Source organism: Drosophila suzukii, chromosome 2R, assembly GCF_043229965.1.
Source record: "Drosophila suzukii chromosome 2R, CBGP_Dsuzu_IsoJpt1.0, whole genome shotgun sequence".
Classification (NCBI taxonomy): Eukaryota; Metazoa; Arthropoda; class Insecta; order Diptera; family Drosophilidae; genus Drosophila; species Drosophila suzukii.
Genome location: NC_092081.1, coordinates 2,908,768 through 2,931,237, shown reverse-complemented (window position 1 = coordinate 2,931,237; position 22,470 = coordinate 2,908,768). Strand labels below are relative to the sequence as shown.

The 22,470-nt window shown below is 46.2% G+C and overlaps 4 protein-coding genes and 1 long non-coding RNA gene across 11 annotated transcripts in view; 2 read left to right on the top strand and 3 right to left on the bottom strand.

Moving 5' to 3' along the window:
* Positions 1-661: 661 nt before the first annotated feature.
* cnn (phosphodiesterase 4D interacting protein centrosomin) lies at positions 662-12,758 on the bottom strand. Of its 6 annotated transcripts, none has more exons than XM_017087651.4 (8): positions 12,442-12,742; positions 7,230-7,273; positions 6,210-6,583; positions 5,844-6,113; positions 4,310-4,504; positions 1,706-3,836; positions 1,573-1,640; positions 662-866 (listed from the first exon to the last, which is right to left on the bottom strand). In XM_017087651.4, exons 1-8 carry the CDS (start codon positions 12,624-12,626, stop codon positions 831-833), a joined length of 3,303 nt encoding a protein of 1,100 aa, XP_016943140.3. In that variant the 5' UTR covers positions 12,627-12,742; the 3' UTR covers positions 662-830. The 6 variants fall into 6 exon arrangements, with proteins under 6 accessions (XP_016943140.3, XP_016943139.3, XP_016943138.3 ...); XM_017087650.4 differs by lacking the exon at positions 12,442-12,742 and adding exons at positions 8,824-9,006; positions 10,902-11,216 and having other exon boundaries at positions 662-1,640; XM_017087655.4 differs by lacking the exons at positions 662-866; positions 1,573-1,640; positions 1,706-3,836; positions 4,310-4,504 and adding exons at positions 4,565-5,130; positions 5,188-5,251; positions 5,323-5,541; positions 5,601-5,768 and having other exon boundaries at positions 12,442-12,758.
* Positions 7,440-8,189, bottom strand: LOC108019733 (lysozyme 1). Its single transcript, XM_017087663.4, has one exon. It carries the CDS (start codon positions 7,989-7,991, stop codon positions 7,440-7,442), a length of 552 nt encoding a protein of 183 aa, XP_016943152.3. The 5' UTR covers positions 7,992-8,189.
* Positions 9,005-10,997, top strand: LOC139352526 (uncharacterized). Its single transcript, XR_011603746.1, has 2 exons — positions 9,005-9,547; positions 9,621-10,997. It is a non-coding gene; the product is annotated as an uncharacterized lncRNA (long non-coding RNA).
* A 95-nt stretch (positions 12,759-12,853) lies between the features above and the next one.
* Golgin97 (Golgin 97) lies at positions 12,854-15,655 on the top strand. 2 transcript variants are annotated; one of them, XM_017087657.4, is made up of 6 exons: positions 12,855-13,260; positions 13,326-14,111; positions 14,166-14,264; positions 14,578-14,991; positions 15,052-15,291; positions 15,349-15,655. In XM_017087657.4, exons 1-6 carry the CDS (start codon positions 13,087-13,089, stop codon positions 15,469-15,471), a joined length of 1,836 nt encoding a protein of 611 aa, XP_016943146.2. In that variant the 5' UTR covers positions 12,855-13,086; the 3' UTR covers positions 15,472-15,655. The 2 variants fall into 2 exon arrangements, with proteins under 2 accessions (XP_036669954.1, XP_016943146.2); XM_036814059.3 differs by lacking the exons at positions 14,578-14,991; positions 15,052-15,291; positions 15,349-15,655 and adding an exon at positions 14,546-14,569 and having other exon boundaries at positions 12,854-13,260.
* A 203-nt stretch (positions 15,656-15,858) lies between these two features.
* arr (low-density lipoprotein receptor-related protein 6) overlaps positions 15,859-22,470 on the bottom strand; it is a 31,146-nt gene continuing 24,534 nt past the window's right edge. The window contains exons 3-7 of the mRNA XM_017087648.4: positions 18,761-21,750; positions 18,542-18,699; positions 18,214-18,483; positions 17,517-18,141; positions 15,859-17,458 (exon numbers count right to left, since the gene is read on the bottom strand). Coding sequence (XP_016943137.3) covers positions 16,658-17,458; positions 17,517-18,141; positions 18,214-18,483; positions 18,542-18,699; positions 18,761-21,750 — 4,844 coding nt within the window. The 3' untranslated portion in view covers positions 15,859-16,657. The remainder of the gene's footprint in view (positions 17,459-17,516; positions 18,142-18,213; positions 18,484-18,541; positions 18,700-18,760; positions 21,751-22,470) is intronic.

Sequence of the window (22,470 nt, the reverse complement as noted above, 5' to 3'; positions counted from 1 at the left end):
TAGGTATTGATGAGAACAATACATTTCAGTTAAAATTTTTATTCTAGCATCAAAACTGTAGGAGCCACAATTTTGGGCGGTTTGTGGGCGTTAGAGTGGGCGCGGCACTCTACTGAAACAAACTTGCGGTGCGCAGGAATCTCAGGAATCTACGTGGCTAATCCCAGTATTGTAACTCTCATAGTTTCCGAGATCTCAGCGTTCATACGGACAGACGGACATGGCTAGATCGACTCGGCTAGTGATCCTGATCAAGAATATATATACTTTATGGGGTCGGAAACGCTTCCTTCTGCCTGTTACATACTTTCCGACGAATCTAGTATACCCTTTTACTGTACGAGTAACGGGTATAAATATCTTAGTAAAAGCACAAACTTTTTGTGACTAGCTTCTTACGTTATTTAACATAAATTCCGCCCCGAGTTCAATGCTAAGCGATTTATGAGTGATTTTTGTAATATTCAGTGCCCAAAATAATAGAGATTCCATAGTAGACAACAAAAAATTATATTCTTTGTGGTGGCTTCAAACATATTTTCTCAGTTCTTTTAAATCAAAGTACTAGTACAATTTTTAAATACTCCAATACATTTATATCCCTTTTTGTTCAATTTATTTTTATGTCACATCCACGACCAAATAAAGCACAAGGAACAAATGTAATTCTAACGCATTGGTTTATTTCATAAAAGGACAGGGTACAAATCACTTAAATACTAGGTCTTGTTCTCCAGGACACCGCCCCTACTTTTTACACATTGTACAAAGGGATGCTTCGAAACAGAGTTATTGGATGGCAACGTGGTTAAACCGTTTTGGCGTATAACTCAAACAATTATTTCAATATCCGTTTCGATGATTAACTGAAATCAGGGATTAAGAGCAGTTATGCAGTAGGAGATACATTAATAAAGCAGTAACTACACGCAAGTGAAAAAAAGTGGGGTTATTCTACACAAGAATCAAGAGGATTACACTAGAGAATATTCGTAAATGTTTAGGTACTAGGAGGATATTTACATTCTAATATACATGAGTCATTCAATATGAATGAGTGCGCCGGGTTAGATACATTTTATCAGCACTTCGATTTTCTGTTAACTTTGTGTTGTGCTAAAAACAGGTGTGTGATATTTCATTCAATGGGTTCGATTCCCTCAACAGTCTTTAGAAAATGCATGGGTATTTCGTATTAATAACTTCGATGTTTTTGTTCTCTTTAAACATAAGAATAATAAATAAATCAAGATCAAGTTAGCAACAAGACAACAAAATACAATGCAGACACAAATTAAAATGGCAAGATTTGAAAATGGCAAATGAACGTTGGGTATATGGCCTCTCGGGTTAATGCTGATACTCTGGACGTCGGCGCGATCGTTATAACTCATTTTCCATGTTTGAGCGAACGTTTCGCAGAACGTTGTGCGTTTTTAGTATTTGATTTTTGATGTCTTTCTCGACTTGTGCTTTTGCTTTGTTAGCCATACGCAACTTTTCATAGGTGTCTTCGAATGCGCGCTTGGTGCGAATTAGTTTGCGCCGTAATTCGGCGTTTTCAAGATCTACCTTGGCACAGTCGTGAACTGTCGCTGCAGCAGTGGCCATGTTGGTTTTGCTGTCGGGTGATGTGGTTCCTATGGAAGAAAAAACAAAAGACTTAGTTATGTGATCTCTTGGTTGCAAAATTCTCCAAACTCACCCTCTGACTTTGTCGTTTGGATGGTGGCACCCTCGTGTTTCATCTCTACAGTCTTAAGCATAGCTCGTTGGGCATTGGATAGCTCCACGCTGGAAATCGTTCCGGCATCGCTTTCTATACCCAAATCGGGGGACGAAGTGTTGACCCTCTGGGCCACCACTGCAGCAGCAGCCAGTTTGGAAGATGTAGCCTGACCCGTGGGTGGCCCCATGGGCACTGCCACCTCCTCGGAAGTGTAACCGGACTGAGAGACATCGCTGCTGTTGGAGCGCTTCTGGAGCAGCTTCTTCTGCTCTTCCTTGAGTGCCTCCAATTGCAGCTTTAGTTCCTCGGAGCGCTTCTCCAGTTGCAACTTGTCGTTGTACGCCTTTGTGCGCTCCATCACAGCCTTTGAGGCCTGCAAGGTGCTCTCGTCCAGTTGCTTCTTCAATGCCCGTGTGGCCAGCTCGTTCTCGACCAGAGTCTGCTTCAGCTCCTTCTCGTTATCCTGGTGATAGTCCAAGGATCGCTGGAGCTCCAACAGCTGTTGAGCCTGCTCCTGGTAAGTCGTTAGTGGCACCCAATCGCGCTCGAGAGCCTCCTCGTGCAGACGCTCAAGCTCTTTCAACTGCTGCATGGCCTCCAGTTTGTGTTGATCCAATTGGGATTGCAGGTTGCTTACTGAATCGGCATGTTGCTGCTCCATTTCCTGCATCTGCTGCTGCAAAGCCTGCAACTCCATCTCGGTGATCTGGGAATCCGCAGTCAAAGTGCTCTGGGCCAGCTTTAGTTGATCAATCTGCTGGGTTTTGAGCTCCAGCTGGCGTTGTAGCTCCACCAATCGCTGATCCTCGTGTGAGCCTATAGCCTGCAGGTCTGCAGTCAGAGCCTCGTTGATGACTCGCAGCTGCTCCAGTTGTTGGCTGATATCCAGACAGCGCAGTTGCTCCTGCTTGTATCTGTTGTCCAGCTCCACCAACTGGCACTGCACGTTTAGGACACGTTCGTCCTTCTGGGCAATCTGCTCCTCCAGCTGGGCGATACGATCGCTGTTGCGATTGCGATCCTGACGTGTGGCGCAGGCTCTTCCCTCGCTCTCCGACTCGCTGACCGGCTGCTCCGGAGCCGCCAAACTGTTGGATGTTTCATCGAGACCAATGCGTGCCAGGGAAACCTTGCGGTCTGGCTCTGACCAGGCCTCCGATTCGCTTTGGTTATCCAACTGCTGGGAGGGTAATGGCAGGGAGCGACGCTCCTTTCTCTGTTGCTGTCCTTCAGAGCTGCGTCGCTTCTCCAACTCCCGTTTAAGAGCCTTGTTTTCCGCCTTCAAGTTCTCTACCGAGGGTGTCATAGAACTGGCGGCGTGGATCTCCTCGTGGGAATTGAAAGTCTTGTGGCTAACATCGCCTTCTGTGTACAAGATCTCGGAGAGATTGCACAGCTGCGCGAGGCTCTGGTCGGCCAAGGATGCACCAGTTATGTTCAGAGTCATGTTGAGACTCTTGGAGAGATCCAAGCTACGATCCACAGCCTTTCGCATGGCATGTCGTCGATCGGCAGCCAACACGCCAAGAACATCCTTGTGCTTCAGCAGAGAGTTCAGGAAACCGGCCAACTCCTCCAATCGATTGGTCAGTACACTGCAAACGTCGACGCACTCCTGGCGCCACTTGTCTGATGTCTCCACTTCCGTGCGAGCTTGCTGAAGTTCCAAACGGAGCTGCCCAATCACAGCAGAATTTTGCTGATCATCTGCAAGGCGCTGGAAGAGCACGTCCACCTTTCGCTGCAGCAGCTTATTCCGCTCCAGTGCCCTTATGTACTCAGCCTCCGTGAAGGATTGCTGAAGATCTGCTTCGCCGGCGGACTCCTCGCCAATTTGCGGCAGCGTCTTCGGTTGATTTGCCACCAGCTTGGTGAGGCGCTCCACCTCCCTATTCTTCTCCCACAGCTCCTTGTTCACCAGGTTCTGCAGATTGGCCGTCTTCTTCTTGACTTCCACCTGCAGCTGCTTGATCTTCTCCTCCTGTTCGGTGATCTTAAGTTCGTAACGCACCCTGAGATTGGTGGACATTTCCATAGAGCTGGCCTCGTTGTCACTCATCGAGCGGCCCGTGGAGGATGGCGAAATAGTCGCCTTGACGCTGTCGTTCTAAAAGGAATGTACATTTTGATTATTAGGTGTTATTAAGCAACCACTTGCAGATTCTCTAACGAAACTCTCACTATTTAACAGTGGCTTGTAAAAAAATTCCATAAAAGTTGTGATTACTTTTGCTATTTTCTATTTTGGACCAATTTACCAAAAATTTGGGTGGAGGTTTTTCATTTTAGTTTTTAATCTCTTAACGAAACTTTTCTGTGTCATGAATATTTAGCTGTTTGTTGCGCGACATATGTGTGTCACACATTTGTACCCAGAATAAAAGCGAAACATCTTTACGTATTTTTAAAATTTTAGCGACCCAATTGGCACTCTGAGCAGCGCCCTCGAGTAATCATTTCTCTACTACGAAATGTTATTGTATTCAGTCTCTCAGTTTATCTTTGCGAACTGTATTAGTCTTAGATAACATAATTAACTAAGATGTAGAAATTAAATAATACTAGTCTTTTAGTCCTCACCTCCTTGTTGACTGACTGCTCCTTCTCCTGATTCAGCCTCTTAATTTCCTTCTCCTGGCTGCTCAGCTTCTGCATCAGCTTCTGGATGGTGCGACAGGCTTGTTCGTGGATCCGCTCGCGTTCCTTGAGCTTTTCTTGGGCGTCCTGCAGCTCACACATCTTGTCCGCCAGTTGGGCACCCAGTTCTCGCTTGGTCTGCAAGAGATTAGAGGAAACCGGAAAAGGCTACAGCTTTGGAAGTAATCAACACAGATCTTCGCTTAGGATAAGCTTGTACATTTAATTGAGATCAGTAACATACATTCAATTGGGTCGGGACATACAATGGAATCAAATTTAATACACTTTAACGAATAATTTGTCGACGTCTTTGAGATGCGACATCGTTCATATTGAATATGGGCAACTTCGGAATCGATTCGATGTTTAGCAACGATCAACAAAACCGGAACGAATAAGAGGAGGCGATAGTCAAAAGCAGAAAGTGAATGCGTCCAAGTTACACGAGCGGCAAATCCGGTTGAAAAGATACGGCAGCAAGGACTGCAAAATTCCACCGATGAAATCGTGTCCCCCACAGGACCCTAGGAGCGGCATCCGGTTACTGCGCAGGCAGGTGTGCAGCCGCACTACCAGGAGGATGACGCTGAGAGCTACGTGCCAAAGCGCCAAAGGAGCTGCCGGAATCCAGTAAAGCTCGGCAGCGAATAGTTGTAGAAAGCCGTACTTGGCGCCGACACGGCCAGCAAAGTGGCATGCCCGCTGTGATGATGACCTCGCTGGTGGAGATACTGTGGATGCGCATATGGTTGATGCTGCTGCTGTGGACGACGTTTTAGGAACTGAGCACACTGGTCGCTGGATGGGAAGGGTTTCACCTGACCGGCTTTCCAATGGCAAAGGCTCTGGTGCGAAGAAGTCCCCCGACTGCCATACAAAACACTGATCGATGAGAAGTTGGAGTGCAATGAGGAAGTGCTGCCGCTACGTTCAAGAGAAGATGTGTTACCAACCCCGGCATTCTTCGCCGTGAGTATCGGCTGCACGACGGCCACGCCGCGATCCAGTTGCCGGAGCTCCTTCTGCTGCAGGTTCTCAGAGAGGTCGCGGAAGTAAACATTCTGTTGCCGCATGATTTCCAGCTCGGCGTTCTGCTTCGCTATCAATGCCTCATACTCCAACAGGCTGTTCAGTATACTTCCGTACGACTTCTCCTTACGCTTGATGGTGCCCTTGAGGAGGGGGCAAGTTAGGGAGAGGATGGCTGGGGGAGTGGGAATTGGGAACTCACTTCCAAGAGGAGGATGGACTGTCGCTGCACGTCCATCGTGTTGGCAGCCTCCTTCATCGAACTTGCTTGGCGCCCCAGTTCGAGTTCCACGGCACTAATGGAGGTTACCAGATTCTGGTTCTCCTCCCGACAGTGCCCGATCTCGACCTTTAGACCCTCTATGATCTTCTAAACAGGGAGGTTCTCTTTAACCGATCCCCTATCTAGTCTACAGGAGAGTTTCTATTGAATGGCTTTACTTACGTTTGACGTCTCAGCGGATTCGGTGTCCTTTTCAAGGCGCTCCACCAGCTCGGCATTCTTAATGGCCAGTTCTTGAATCTTGGCCTCACAGGCCGTTATCGTCTCCAGACGCTCGGCCAACGCGAATTCCAGCTCGTTCTTGGCCGCCGTGTTGCGCACGTCGACCTCCTGGAGCTCGTGCTCCAATTTTTGTACCTCCGACTCCAGGCGCTGTAGCTTATTGGAGTCAAATACTGCCGTGTTTGCGCCAGGTTGGCCAGACTCCGCCATCTAAGAGAAGAAATAATACATTAACACTTCTGTAAAATTGCATGCTTTCAGAGGGAAATCGCAGCTTTTAATGTTATAAAGAAACCTTTAACTGACCTGGTACGCGCGAATCTGATCCTGCAACTCATCGATTATGGTCTGGCTGTCAAAGTCCGCTTTGCGCTGCATATCCTCGTGGTGAGAGATGGCTCTGGCAGCATCCTTTAGCAGCTCCATCTTCTCATCGACGGTTTTCCTCAGCATCTCGATTTCGATCTTCGCATCGATGAGCTGTTTGCTTAAAGAGTCAGGGGAATTATTTGCACGCGCCCCCGGCTGACCCTCCTCCATGAAGTAGATTCGGAGTTTCAGATTGAAGTTCTCCTTACGCAGCGTGGACATCTGCTCCTCCAGCTCGCGCACAGAGCGCCCTTGCATCACCATGGGCGAGTGGTTGCCGCCCTGCGGTCGCGCCGCATCGAAACTGGCATCTGCAAAATGAAAAGGATTGATTTAGAGCACCTTAGATAGTAAAATTCTTTACTGAAATTAGCTCTTCTCGGGTTATGTGGGGACGAGTGGCGATTTCTGTTCATGACTTGGTACTTTGAGCCTGGCGGTTAAGGGCAACCACATAGAAAATATATAAAGGCAAACTGTGGCCGAATTAATGTACGACTGCTCGTGTGTGATGCCAAAACGGAATCCTAATATTCAATGAATTTCATGATTTATAATAAAAGCATTACGTTTAGTTTCACAGCCAACTTTGATTTCCTGGAGAGGATTGGCGCATTAAAGATATTTCTTGAGGCTTTTGACCTGTTCTACTATTTAAGGCGTTTAACTTTATACAAATAAAAATTCGTAAGGCTACAGCCATATAAGAAATTGTAAAGGGTTCTTTGTTTATTTCATGAATATTGCCATTTTAAAACAATAAAAAAAACATTTTTGGTTGATACCTACATTATCTTTTTTTTATAAAATTGCTAGTTTATATTCCAATTTAAATAGGAATTTAAATCGTAATAAAATACATTCTCGCATTTAAATTTAAATTACAAACTTTGGTAATTATCGTTAAGTGCCTGGTGCGATGGTAGCACGTAAGTCAACCATAAATTTCAAACTTACACGAGTTCTCCATGGTGACATCTTGCAGAGCTCCCGGACTTGTGCTGTAAAGAAAGAGGAAATCTGTTAATTGAGCACAATAAAGTTAGCTCGCCGCGACCTCGCAGAAAATTCAATAAAACAAGTCGAGTATAAACGGTAATTAAGCTTTTAATTTTGCATACACAAATTCACATATTTCGGCAGTGATGACATAATGGCAGACTATCTCTAACAATCTTTGACCTCTTCGCTGGTCAAGCAATCTGTGGCGTTGCTCGGCTGGAAACACTCGTCGATGGCTTCCAAAGTCCCATTGCAGAACTCCGGGTAGACGGACCAGGCCGTCCAACCCTGTTGTTTCTGGATGAGCCGGGCGCACTGAACGGCCATGGTAATATCGTCGCTCAGCAAGCGAGTGCAGTTCACATTGCAATCGTTGAATGCGTAGTATTCCGTTCGGTTCGGAGGTGCACACCAGTACCGATCGCTGATCTGGTAGAGTCCATAATCCCTTGAGCCATCCGTGTTGGCCTGACCCACGACGTGCGTGTTGAATCGACTCTCAAACTCCGCGATGCAGAGCCACAGGGGCAGCTCCGATTTCGGGACATCTAATATGTACAGCTGGCCGGCCAGTTCGCAGGGCTTCAGGCGAATGGCTAGCAGGGGAATCCCCTGGAGCAGGAACCACAGTACCGGGAGTACTCTCACTTTCGACCAACTTGATCGGACCATTCCAAGCGAGCTCCGGTCACGAAGTGGCTCTCCAACTCCGGCCATCAAGGTATCTACTAGTATCAAGCGATCTTGACTAGCGCGCTTAATCCGATTCTGAAACCGGTTTACATTATTTGGCCTGGGTTTATGACTTAAATTGGCAATAAATACTGGAAAATCGACGGACAATGCAACAAGGTTTGATGCTTGCGTTGCACTTTGTTCTGACTACTAAATATCTACTATTAATTAATGACATTTCTCCCTTGTACGAAATAGTAAACTGGAATTGATCTGAATTTCTATTTTGAGCATTCTGTATGCTCGTTAAGAAACTAATTAGCTTTTCCTAAGTTATTTGCTGGGGCGTGAAATTTATAGATTTGCTTTGATCCAAATGAACACTCACAGTGCGGAACTACATATACATGGTCGGAACCATTTCGTCTGGTTTCCTTTTCAAAAGTTTCAATATATAAAGGATACCACATTAGTAGTATGATATTACAAGAAAATTAAATTTTATTATCTCATCATCTATAGAAAATATTAGAATTCGTTTTAAAATGAACCCAGTCAGACAATATCACGGAATTTCCCATGAAAAGCTTCTTGAATTTACGATCCGCACTGTACATTTGCTCAATCAATTACAGACACACCCATTTGCCCAAATCGGCAATCAACCTCTTTTTGTTTTTGGCCAATTGCTCTGTGAACTGAATTTCAGATAGAGTCACACTTGAATGATCGCACTTCCAAAAACCGCAAGTCAAATGGGATGAGATTACACTTCCGCGCCTTAAATCCGCCGTGAAACAGGGAAGAGGGAAGTGCTATTCACACAGTATAGATTACGTACACTAGGCCCAACAAGTAGAGACCCAGAACTTACCAGAATGCTGAGTTGCTGGAACTCAGAGGATATCTCTTGAACGGAGAGCCAGGTACATCGGTCGAGTGGTTCAGTGAGGTAGATCGAAAGATACCCGCCATGTTCTAAGTTTCATTTAGCATTTGCGCTCTTACTCGGGTTTATTTTCTTCAGTTTCTATATATTTAGATATTCGCAGCGACTCTAAATTTGAGATTTAATTAGTTGTTTTTACACAGGGTGGACACGTCACCCCTAGTTGTTGTTGTTGTGCTTGGCTTTATTCCCTAAATACTTTTGCGGCGCACGCCAGACTTCGTTACGTATCCGCCATGTCGTCTTCCAAGGGGCAGGCTGCCATGAGTCATGGGCTGGTGGCCGACGTGCGCAGCAATCAGGAGCATTCAGCCGTAGAGCGGAAGAAGCTTCAAAGAGTCTGGCGCTCCCACGGATGGGCTGCATCCCAGCGATGGGGATGGACGACGGCACATGTGGGCCACCACATCTTTCAAGATTCTGCCAGACACACCGCACACACCTCTGGTCGTGATTTATTTTGGGAATTGAGCAAATTGCAAAAGGCGACCGCAATAGAGACTGCAAAACGTGCACCGGACGGGAAAACTCTGCCAAACATTTCCACTCAATGTTTTGTTTTGGCTTTCGGCTATCGGTTACTATGGTGGTAATGAAAATCAATGGTTTAAGTTAAGGGACCTCAGCTGGATGGACTGGTAAACAACAGGTGGGCATTGGCAACGTGGTAGAACATGTGTCTCCTTGGTTAACACCTGTACTTTATCTGGGATGCGTTTTAGGGCCATCACATCGGCAGGTAAACTGCACTTAACACCCCATTCTCACCTCACCTGAACCTGTGCTCGTTTACCTGACTGCCTGGCGCGTCTCGAGTGGGTGTCAAACTATGGCCAATGACACACAAAGGCGCCTGCATTATTCAACAAAGAAGTACAATAACAATAAACAGAAGTGGACTGAGCATATATTGAGTGATATGTGAAGGAAGTATCTCAGATGATAACCATATGGTTGAGAACGTACCGTGTCTCTGATACTTTTGGACAGGTAATGCAAGCAGCAATGTAACTACCTGAAACTATTTTCGGAATGACAAGTAGATGTTCCAGTTTTAAATTATAAAGAAATAACAAACAATCCATGTGAAAATGTTAGTTATTATAGATTTCGTTAGGAAACATTGTACAAATTTTTCTTAAAAAATTATAATAGCTACAAAAAAGTTGTAAATAAGGATAATTGAATTAACATTGACAAATAATGTGGGAGCAAAGATCATAGGCTGAATAAAAAGCCAAAATGGTTATTACCAATTCGAAGTATAGTTTTCTGGGATATCATTCATACTCTTGCTGAAAGTATATTCATAATTCTATCTAAATGAAGTGCCTAAAATCGGGAATATAGCGGTTCATATGACCAGTTTCTGTGAGCACCAATAAATTGAAGTTTTGATAATAAGTGCGTCTCTTCTGCGATGAATATTTTTCTCTATAGTCATGTTAATATGAAAACCCACAACATGATGACCAATTTGAGTGATAAACACTTTTTCTTTGTGGATTTTAACAATCTCTAAATGAGCCCTCAAATGATATATAAGCATCCGATACTGTACTTTACAGGGCAGGATGTTTTCGGGGTAGGGAACCACATTGCAGTTTTAAAGGGCAACAAAAGAAGTGCTCTGTTCCGTTTTTACCCCATAGGGGTTAGTTCCCGGAGTCCATGACCCCTAATAAATGCACGTGAGTGTTCGCATGTAGGTATGTATTAAGCCACACACAGAGAACTTACATGAGCATATGTATGAAACTCCAGACTGATAAGGAGGCCTATGAGGAAATTAAGAATTCCAGGAATTGCTAAACTACACCTAATGATATGATACATCTGTCGATTCAAGTGTGGAATGCTATATTCCACAGACAAATTAATTTCAATACTTTTGTTCCCGACTAAAATTAGCCGCAGCATCGCGGCGACAAACCAAACGAACAACAACAACAACGGGGGGCACACCACCACAGACATCTTTAGTATTTCTAAGTATGTATTACATTGAACAATCGAGCACACTCTGTACTATATACGTATTTCGATTTGTTTTTCACTCGAGAACCACCAGCATCCTCTGAAGCGCTTATCCACAGTGATGTATGCAATAAATACAAATCAATCTTTCACTTTTGTATCTCTTAGTGCAGTATAAACAAATATATGTACAATCAAACACTTATACACCCGCACAACGCTTGACCCGCTGATTGTTCCTATTTACATATATATATATGAGTAGTGTGTATATATGGCACGATTGATAGCCGAGAGGCAAGCAAAATAAACCGAAAAATGCTCTTGATACGTCCAAATAAACCGAAAGCTAGAACATAACTGACTGAAAGTGCGATGCGACTGATTAAGAGAGGCCGCGATTTTCGGAGAGAGCGAACGGGAGGAAAACTCGGTCTCATCTGCGAGGAAAGGAAAATGCGCTCAGCAGATGTTACGCATTTCCCACTGCGGAATAGCCGTAGCCGTACACCGAGAGAACAGTTTTTCAAATTGAGCTCATTAGGTTCCATTACTTATTTTTTGTGATGCGGAATTATTTTGTCGAACTCGTATTCCTGCAAAACGCCAGGGCAAATATTTAAACAGTTTAACCCAAAAGTGAATCTACATCACAGTAGGTTCTGTCCCTAATCGTTTCTATTAATTTGTGGCCTACTTTAGGGATCGGCGTTGAATATATTTTTTTTCATTCATTGATAAAAATTCTAAGCTGTCCTTTTTTTATAATTAGAAGTTGTAATAAAAAACAACAGGCTAAAAAGTTTTTGTTTGTTTGTTGTACTTATTATTAACCAGTTCACAAGAATCCCTGATAAATTTAATTTAATTTTCTCTTTTTCCGGATTATGAAACCACATCTGAGAATCGGATAAAAAAAAATTGGTAACGAAACTATCTAAAATTCTTGTGACTTTTTAAAAATCGAATATACAATTTTTCTGAAATAATAAATCTTTATGGCTTGATATTAACTATTTAATACAATAATCATCTTGCTTGTAATCAAATTTTATTTATTCCCACCGAATCTCAAATAAAAATAATTATATCTTTCCCTAAACATATAAAAATTTAATAAGCTTGTAAGCTTGAAGATTTGTTATATAGCTTTTAAGCTTAAGGCCCCATAGCTGTAGCTAAGTTTAAGATTGCCTGTAAATTTTACAATATAGCCAAACATTTTATAGTAATAATAATATAATACAAATTAAAATATTTTTTAAAAATGATCGCCAGTCATTTCTTTTCAGTGTGGCTGTGTTATTGTTGCTCTCTTCCAATTTTCGGGGTGGGTATACACCCACGGTATCGATGTGTTTCTGAGTGCACCACCCCCTATGGGGCCGAGCGTTCGGATCTGGGAGAGCTCCAGCTGAGAGCGTTAGCTCCCGATCACAGTGGGCACGATCGCAATGTCACATGGCGTTCATCTGCTGCGCACTCGCAGTAAACAAGGCATATGATCGGTGTGGCATCAACTCTTGTTGGTAATATATGGTGTTTACACTGCCATTCTTAACTTACTCGTCTATACTTTTGGACAGGGCCTCCGCCAGTTTGCGCAGCACCCTTCTGTCAATTTCCGAGGCGCCATTCTCCTCCAGAAAACTGGTCACCGTTTCAATCAAGGAGATCTCCCTCAAGGACGAGGCGCAGGTGCCATTGCCATCGCCGCAATAGTCCCGCAAAACCTGCTTAGACTGGTCCATTGGAAGTCCTCTAGAGTTTCAGTTTCAGTATAGTATTTGTAACACTTAACAATTTCACAAAGGACGCTAACAATAAGGTTTTTTTCAGTTGTTTGGAAAATGGAGCGCGCTGAAACAGCTGTTTTTGGCGTCAGTTATCGGAATGCAACCGAGCGTCGGTTTGTCCTTGCCACATGAAAGGAAAAAGGTGCCGTTGCGGGGTGGCAACGCCTTGTGTCGATTTCCATTTCTGGAAAGTCGATTCTTATCGATGGTAAACAACATCGACGGTTTACGAAAATTAGCATTTGCCTGATAAGCAACTAGAACACGGCGGCCACAGATATAACGCCATGCTATAAACGCTCCGCGGGCACGTTTTCGTCAGCCCCAACCAAAACCAGGCCAACTTCAGTCGGGGGCAACACACAGCGAGTTAAAACAATAGTCAACGAAAAGCTCCCCCTCGAAAACAGCAAAAATGTTTGCCACTCTGAAAAACAAAATCAAAGAGGAAACTGGCGAGGATGTGGTCCACCCGGCCAACCAGCGCTATCCCAGCAACAACAACAACAACTACCGGCTACGTAGTCGCCGCGTTAGCATTAATTCCAACTCGGCTGATGATGTGGGCGGTGGCGGATTCTACAATGAGGTAAAGAAAAAACAGTCTATTTGTGTATACACAGGTAAACGGATAAACACCTGTACTCTTTGCAGTCGGAGCAACTGTGCCAGCTGCGGAGCCAGTGCAACGAGCTCACCACGAAGCTGTCCGCCGTCACGCAGGGATTGCAGCAGCTGCAGGAGGAGAAGACCCGCGTGGACAAGACCAACGAGATCCTGCTGGAGAGCGTGCGAGTGGCCCAGACGCAGAAGGACATCTACTGCGAGGAGCAGGAGAAGATCCAGAATTTGCAGCAGATCGAGATTGACAAGCTGAAGAATCTGCTCAGCTTTCGGGAGCAGGAGTCGGTGGATCGGATGGGCCACATGCGGCAGCAGAGCCAGCAAATCGAGTCGCTAAGCGAGGAGCTGGAACGTCTGCGTCCCATGGAATCGGTGGCCGAGGATCTACGTGACGAGCTGGAGCAGCTGCGGCATTCCTCACAGCAGGAGAAAAACCTTCTGACCACCACACTGGCTGCGGTGCAGGAAGAGAATCGACACCTGAAAAAGCGCATGAAAATCGTGGAGGAGTCGCGACTGGAATCGCTTGGCAAGCTGAATTCCGAGCAGCAGGTGCAGGCTCTCATCCGGGAACATAAGCTGTTGGAGCAGCACCTGGAAGAGGCTCATCTGCAGCTGTCGGACATCAAAGGGTCCTGGAGTGGCCAGAATCTGGCGCTGGAAACCCAAGTCAGTCGTTTATCAAAGCAAGTGGCTGAAGAAACTACAGAAAAGCGAAAGGCCCTCAAATCCCGCGATGATGCAATCGAAAGCCGCAAGCAGGTTTCATTCGAGCTAGAAAAGGCCAAAGATGAAGTCAAGCAGCGGGACGCAAAGGTAAGGGTTAGCCAATGACGTACTAATAATTTCATTAATCCTCTTGAATACCAGGTCAAGCTGCTGGAGGAGGAAATCGATGAGCTGAGTGTGGCACTAAAAGAGTGCCGAGAGGAGAACGAGCAGCAAATCCTCTTTGAGCGCAACAAATCTGTGAGTATGCCACCCGGTGCTGACGATTTCCATTGGGACTTGTAACACTAACAAACCCTACAACGCAGTACTAACTTTAACCTTTAAGTTCCTCTGTTACTTAACACCACTTTTTGGGGATTGGAATTTCCCACCACACCTATTATGTAGTTTTCGATTGTAAATGTTTTCCTTTCTGTATTAAACTGATTTTTAAACGTTGGCAACTGATTGGTAAACTTTTTCCTTGAATCATGCACGTATAAATGTTTACCTTCAATGTCCTATTTCGCATGATGGAGATTTTATAAACCAATAAACTGAATGTTCTCAGCAAAATCTGGAAACAGAAGTAAAAGATCTCAAGACTCGTCTCACGGCGGCGGATGACAGGTTCACCGAGTACGCCTCGAATGCCGAGCAGGTGGCCCAAAAGCTACGGACCCAAGCGACTGAAAAGCAGGAGCAGCTGGACGAAACTATAATGCAGCTGGAAATCGAACGAGAGGAGAAAATGACTGCAATTCTTCGCAATGCGGAAATCGCCCAGAGCGAAGACATTTTACGGCAGCAGTTGCGCTTGGAGCGTAGCGAAGCCACCGATCTCCAGGATAGGAATAACCAACTGGAGAGAGATATATGTGAAGTCCGTCAAACTCTGCAACAGGTTAGCAGCACAGCCCAGGATAATGCTCAAAAGTTGACAGAATTCGAGGGCGTTCAGCTGGAAATAATCGAGAAAAATAAGGTAAGTTTGAAAGCTAACATACTGTTAGTGCTAACTATAATGAACCTCTTTTTGGTCTAGACAATAAAAACATTAAATCAGCGATTGGTCGACCTCAAGAAAACCGTGCAAAAGGATTTTCGCAGTGCGCAAATTTCTATGGATACCGAATCTCATCCGACAACGATCCCTGGCCACAGGATCTCTAGCTCATCACTTGAGGCATTTTCATCGGGCGAGAAAGGCAATTGCGTCATAATGGACGAAGTTAATTTTCAATATTTGAAACATGTTATTGTGAAGTTCTTGACCAGCCGAGAGGTTTGTTCTTTACCCATTTTCCGCTCAATTATCCACAATTCATGCGAACTCTCCTAGGTGGAAGCAAGACATCTTGTCCGAGCCGTATCAACTTTACTTCAACTGACATCCGAGGAGGAAAAGCTGCTGCATGACACTTTGAATTGGAAAATGAGTTGGTTCGGCATGAAACCAACTTAAGTACCCAGTGCAATAAATCATATTTGTATTCTAGTCTGTAGTCAATTCATAACGTTCGTGTACATGTACATACCAATTACATACGCAGCACTGTGTTATTTTGTTTACCAGCAACATTCCATTTTGTTGAATAGTATTTATTTCTACCGTTGTGATTTTTATAATAAACTACCATTTATGTAAATGAGTTTCTTTTAATTTAGCAGAAAGGTTTTGTAGTTAACCCGAATTAAACTAATACGTAGATACTTCCTATAACGTTGAATATTGCCTGTATAATACATGTAATTTACTTTACCTAAAATAATCTTCCCATCTACATACCATTTCTGTGGCGCCATCTAGGAATGTCAGCTGGAATAAGAGCTTCAAAAATAAAAGTCGATATTTAATTTTGTTAAAAATACTGCATTTTACATTTAAAAATATTGTTTGTTACATATTAAGTTTTCTAAAATTAACTATAAATATGAATTTACTTCAATTGTTTATTGCAAAAACCTACTTTGTATGAATAACTAACTATTCATTTGTATTATCTATAAATAAAAATAAATGATATAGGAGAATTTAAGATTAAACAAAAAACACACGTATTACTGAGGCACTTTTTGGTGTTTATAACAATTAAGAAGACAGTTGAATTAGTCGCACATTCGTCAATATTGCTTTCATAATAGAATTATCTATTTACACTTTAGAACTAAATATTAAACTAAGTCTAGGTGTTAAATGCATTTAAATCAAAATTGCGTAGCTAGGTGTAAATCAATTGTGAATTTTCTGTCAGGTTTCGGAAAATTTGGCACACGGAATTTCAAAAGACTCACTTATTCAATATTACATCATTTAGAGCTAAGGTAATTGCTATTAATTGCATTTCGCTTACAAAAATTTGCAGTCTATTGTGGCGCATGGTTGCAATGCATTGTACTGCAATATATTTCGGGCTATCTGGCAAAATGAAACTTAACGAGATCGAATAAGTCCTCCAGGCATGGACGCTCTCTCTAAGCTATGATTAAAATTAGTTAAAGCCTTAAATGACCAATTAAACACATACATATTTACAAATCAGTGGAAGAATTTAGAACTGTGAAAATAATAAAGGTGATAAAACGAAAAGCTCTGCACAGAAGTGATATGTTGCTCTCCCTCTCTCGCTTTACATGAAAATCTCAAAATGTTACGTAAAACCCCGACTGGGTGACTGTACTGGTGATGGCGGGGGCGGGAGCGGCGAAAAGTACGTGGAGCTCCTTGATGACGGCGATGGCGGGCAGGAGGACTCCGGCACAATGCGCACATCGCTGTGGTAATGCGAGCGCGGTGTTGGCGGCGGCGGATACGGCTCACTGTCGTACCCGTATTGTAGGCAAGCGGCCGCGGAACTGGAAGAATGCTTCGTGGCCCCTCCGTTACTGTTATTGCTGTTCGATTTGCTAGTATAATTTGAGTCGGACTCGTCACAAATGTCTGTGGAGCAGGGCGTGGGCGGCGGTGGCTGGTTGATGATCTTGTAGTGCCTGTATGGGCGTCGTGACCTGGTCGCCGGCGAGGGTGGAGGATTTATGGGATACGCCACCATACTACTTCCATTCGTCGTTGAACTCGAGGCACCAGTGATGTGATTGCGGTCGTAGGAGTTCATGCTGTTGCGCGAGTTAAGCGTAGACATCCGAACGGCATCCGCGACGGAGGCGATCTTAGACACCCTTTGAGATTTACTTAGCGTCGAGGGTGACAATGGATCCGTGGCCTGATCGTCCTTTGGCTCCGTTCGACTCTTGCCAATCCGCGTGCGGCAGAACTGCAGCAAGTAGACAATTGAGAAGATGGTGATCATGGTGGCTCCTATTAGAATCATAAAGGCACGTTTGTCAGTAGCGGGCGCCATGCGACGCTGCAGGCAAATGTCTGAAGACTCATCGGCTCCGTCGGCGCAATTCTCCCAGCCATCGCAGAGCAGGGCGGCCGATATGCAGAGCTAGAATAATTATTACAGAGTTATACAAGTTCGCCCCTTTGTGATTAAGCTAACTCACCTTATTGATGGGACACTGAAACTCCCCTGGTCGCTTACAACAATCCGCTTCGTCATGACCATTAGCGCAGTTGGTAGTGCCATCGCACACCAGCGACTTGTCGATGCACTCGCCCGACTGACAGCTAAACTGATCCGCACGGCATGTGGGACAACCCACCTCGTCCGACTTGTCCGGACAGTCCTTCTGGCCGTCACAACGCCAGGAGGCGGGTATGCAGTCCTTGTTCACGTCACTAATTCCCGATACGGGAGCCGCGCACGTGAAATGATCTGGGCCACAGGCGGGAAAGGCGCCGCAGTTCTCCTTGTCCTCCAGCAGCATTAGATGCTTGGGGCAGGAGCAGACGTCGCGGGTTCGAGCCATTCCCTCGCCGCTGGCGATGCAGATGTGGGAGCACTTGGTGCGACTGTGCAGGCAGGTGTGGTTGCGCAGCACCTTCGGATCAGGTGTCCAAACGGCACGGATGTCGGTGATCTGCGGCAAGCGCTGCAGTTCAGCAGATCGTCTCTCGCCAGTGACAGTTATGCGCTCCACTCCAGTTTTGTCATCCAACCAGTAGACAAATCCACCCAAGGCGGCGATATTGATCACTTGCGAGATGTGCATAGAAACCAGGGTTTTTCTGGAGTAAAATAGAATTAGATAACCGATATAAGTTAAGGACGAAAAAGAAGCAATGGTCCTCCAAACTCACTTGTTCTTTCCATTGATATCGATGGCATCAATCCGCTTGCCGTGAGCATAGTAAATCATATCGGACTGCTGATCCAAGGCCAAGGCAGTGACTCCCTCCAGTTTGTAGGCCAGCTCCACGCGTTCATTGCCGTCGACTCGAGCACGTATGATGGCCTGATGACTGCCCACATCTGTCCAGAAGAGTAGACGCTTCATGGCATGCACGGCAATATTCCGGGGTTTTTCCGAATCCCCGGTATCGATGACGCCGACTGATTCACCGAGGAAGCTGAAGAATGAAAACATTAGGGAAAATGAATTTAAAAGAAATTTAGTCATATATTTACCTTGTGACATTAATACTGTTGGATTGGGAGCACGTCCAGAAGAGCAGACGTCCAATGATATCGATCGCCAGGTCAAAAGGTTGTCCGGAATTGGCCAGCAAACTAACCTTCGTTCCGTTTGCCAGAGATCGCTTAATGCTGTGACTTCTGCCCTCAATCTGAAATTTTGTAAAGGAATAGTAAATGTTCCATCTGCCTCAAAGTTACCTTTAAGCTTACCCAATAAATATGATGAGTGATGGGATCATAGTCCACAGCGCGAATATTCTTGCCAGACACGGGCAGCGGAATATTCGGGCAATCTGTGGTGTTCGGCAGCAACCTTCCAAAGCTGTTCCTCTGGCTGAAGATAATGTAGTTCTTGGGTGGAATACAGGAGACGGCGTCCTTGGCCAACTGGTAGTGGGTGGGGCAGGCACAGGTCATTCCCCGTCTTCCCGGTTGGGCCAAACAGAGATGTGAACAACCTCCATTGTTCACCTTGCAGGGATTAACACCGGTCTGTCGCTTGTCGTTGAACACCAGTAGTGAGGTGATGTACGTCATGCCCGAGTGCACCAGACTGCGATTCTGACCCGTTGTCTTGTGCACTCGCTCAATGTCGCCGGTGTTCCAGTCGCTCCAGTACACGTAATCCTGGTACAGGGACACCGCATATGGCTCATCCATGTCGCTACCAACCAGAATCTGACGTTTCTTGCCATCCCAGTCGGCGCTTTCGATTTTAGCTGGTCGTGATTGGGTGGCCCAGTACAGACGCCTCGTCTCCTGATCAAAGGTTAGTCCAGCGGCATGATTCGCGCCTGCTACGATTGTCTGCAAGTCGGATCCATCCATTGCCGCTCGTCGGATCGAGTCCGTCGGCGATTCCGTCCAGTACATGTAACCTCGTCTTGGCTCAAGCACCAGCGATCGTGGCTCCTCCACTCCCTTCCAGAGGAGCACCCTCCGGCTGCTGCCATCCAAGCGAGCCACCTCGATGCGACGCGCCTCGGCATCCGACCAGTAGATGTTATTGGCTAACCAATCGACGGCAATGCCATCGGGTCCTATTAGACCAGAGTCCACAATGCGCTGCACATACGAGCCATTCAAAAACGCCCGAAAGATGCACTTGCTCTTCTGATCCGTCCAGTAGATCCTCCGCTCGGCAACAGAAACGTCCAGGGCATGGGCATCCCGCACATCCTTGAAGGGTATTCTCTCGTCGTTGTGGTTACCCTCGTTGTACTCGATGGAAATCCGGCCAATGTGCTCTTGGCGGGAAAACAGAAGAAAAGCAGCTGGCACAACGCAGGTGCGTTTATCATTGGCCAACTCGTAGTCGATGGCACATCGACAGACATAATCCCTGGGACGATTCAGGCAGAGATGCGAGCAGCCTCCGTTCCGCACCGCACAAGCGTTCTGTCCCCTCACCTCCCTCAAACGAGTGACCTTAAGACCCATTAGGTCCGGGTACTGATCGACCACCACTATCCGATTGTTGCCCGTGATCTTGTGGGCCCGGTCAATCGAGCGGCGCTGCCAGTCTGTCCAATACAAGTAGTCGTCCAGGATGCTCAGGCCAAACAGATGCTTCAGATTATCACTGATGACCACTCGGCGGCCAGAGCCATCCATGTTGGCCACCTCGATTTTGTCCGTCTTGCCATCGCACCAGTAGATCGCCTTGGCCTCGATGTCCAAAGCAATGCCGTTGGGCCAGCCCAGATTCTCAGAGACCAGGACCACACGCTCGGATCCATCCAGAGATGCCCGCTCCACCTTGGGCTTGCGCTCGTTCCAGTCGCTCCAGAACATCCAGCCCAGCGAGGGGGCCACTGCAATGGCTCGCGGCTCCTCCAGATGCTCATAGATCAGCACTTTCCTTGCCGTGCCATCCAGACGACAGACCTCAATCCGATCTGTGACCGTGTCCGTCCAATACAGGTTGCGGGCCAGCCAATCGAGCGCCAAGCCGTCGGGATGACGCACTTCGGAGGTCACAAAGTCGGTGACCCCAGTGCCATCGGCATGAGCTCTTTTGATCGTATACGTCTCCACGTCGGACCAATAGATGTGCTCCTCCACCGGGTCGTAATCTATGGCTATTGCGTATTTCACCTTCCCCAAAGGCAGCGGGAATATGGTGTAGTCCGGCGAGTCGAGGGATATCTTACTAATCTGCGTTCTCTGCACAATGAACATCATTTCCTGAGATCCATTGGCACAGGTATTTGGTGATATCAATTTCACCCCAGTGGGACAGGCGCAACTGTAACCCTGTGAGTTTGTAGCCAGCAGGCAAAGATGTGAGCAGTTCCCATTGCTGTGAGCACAAGGGTTGTCCTCATATGGCTGCAGGGAGGGGTCCCATGCTCTTACTGAGTTCGGTGCCTTGGGCGTGTCAATCAGCTCCTTCAGCTCACGGGTTTGCAGGTCAAGGGCATTCAGCGATCCCCTCTGCCAGTCCGTCCAGTACAAACGATCGTCGTAGAAGGTCAAACTAAAGGGGTACTTCAGGTTGTTAACTATCGTCCGCCGACTGCTCCCGTCCAATCTCATCACATCGATGAAATGGTGCTTGCCATCCGTCCAGTAGATGAGCTCGTTCTTCAAGTCTACGGCCAGTCCGTTGGGCCAGAACACATGCTCCTTGACCAATGTCATGCGAGACAGTGGGTCGCCATCCATGCTGGCGCGCTCGATCTTGGGATACTCTCCCCAATCCGTCCAGATGAGCAGTTTGCGTGCGGGAACCACGGCCACCGCTCGCGGCTGGTCCAGATCCGTCCAGAAGAGCACCTTCTGGTAGCGACCATCCAGCGTGGCCACCTCGATCCGGTTCTTCTCGCCGTCCGTCCAGTAGATCTTGTCCGTGTACCAGTCGATGGCCAGACCCTCGGGCTTGTCCAGTCCCGTGGATATCACAGTTTGCTTCGGCGCCCGCAAGAGCGGCTGCAGTGCGGAGGAGTTGGTGTGGGCGCACTCGATAATCTCCCGGCCGGAATCCGTCCAGCAGACCAGTTTCTTCGCGTAGTAGAAGTCAATGGCCATCGCCTCGGCCAGATCCCTCACGATCACATCGATCTGAGGTCCGCCCGTGGGCCTCGTGATGTTCGCCACCTGGATGTCGTGGCGGGTGGTGAAGAGCAGGGTGGCCGGCGTGTTGACAAACGCACTGGCGGGCGGGCTGGCTATCAGAGATGAGGAGCTGGGCATGTGAACTGCAAGTAAATGGAATTTAAAAGGGATTAGTCAGGGAATCTTACGTATGTGTATCTAAATCAATAAATTTGTAGCTTAAAGTAGTGCTATGGGAACAAGTAAGAGGGGTGGGCCACTTCTAATTAACAAATGCAATATTCGAAAAGCCGCTGGGTGCAGAAGCCATCAAGTATTAAATAAGCAACAGGGTTCGCCGGCTCGAGTGGTTAACAATATGGCAGAGCCGGAATTGTTGCCGTGGAAAATGGTAAATGCAATCGCAACTACGCCCAGGCAGGTCTTTGTTTACCATTTATATATGTGCATGCCTGGGCATGGGCACATATGTGGGTGGGTGGTTGGCCCCCGAGTTGGGGCTGCTCTACTCCAAGCTGCGAGCTCCAAGCTGCGAGCTCCAAGCTGCAAGCTGCTGTTCGCTGCTGCGCTGATCTAATTGCGTATGAATAAGCGCATGGAGGCGCACCAGGTGGAACAAATTTCAGCTGGTTGTCTACTGCACAGCCACTGAAAATACCCTGAAAGCTATAATAACTGCTAAGAGGCTGCAGAACTCGATCAAACATATTCATTTTAATTCGATAAATGGACCTGGGTGCGCTAAACAAGTATTTAAAACCCTTTCACAGCATTTTGTAACTAATTTCTTTAAAATAAGGGAACGAAACTTAATAAAATTTCTTAACAAATCCCTTTTACATGTTATCCATGACTTACCTAGA

Excerpts from the sequence above, each read along its gene's own strand:
- LOC108019733 (XM_017087663.4), bottom strand. The coding sequence starts at position 7,991 with ATGGCCGGAGTTGGAGAGCCACTTCGTGACCGGAGCTCGCTTGGAATG.
- Golgin97 (XM_017087657.4), top strand. The coding sequence starts at position 13,087 with ATGTTTGCCACTCTGAAAAACAAAATCAAAGAGGAAACTGGCGAGGAT. Across the intron at positions 14,265-14,577 it reads TCTTTGAGCGCAACAAATCT|CAAAATCTGGAAACAGAAGT; the intron begins GTGAGTATGCCA and ends GAATGTTCTCAG. Across the intron at positions 15,292-15,348 it reads AGTTCTTGACCAGCCGAGAG|GTGGAAGCAAGACATCTTGT; the intron begins GTTTGTTCTTTA and ends GAACTCTCCTAG.
- cnn (XM_017087649.4), bottom strand. The coding sequence starts at position 12,626 with ATGGACCAGTCTAAGCAGGTTTTGCGGGACTATTGCGGCGATGGCAAT. Across the intron at positions 6,114-6,209 it reads ATCAGATTCGCGCGTACCAG|ATGGCGGAGTCTGGCCAACC; the intron begins GTCAGTTAAAGG and ends TTCTTCTCTTAG. Across the intron at positions 4,505-5,843 it reads AATCCGCTGAGACGTCAAAC|ACCAAGCGAGAACTGGGTGC; the intron begins GTAAGTAAAGCC and ends AATCTCTTGCAG.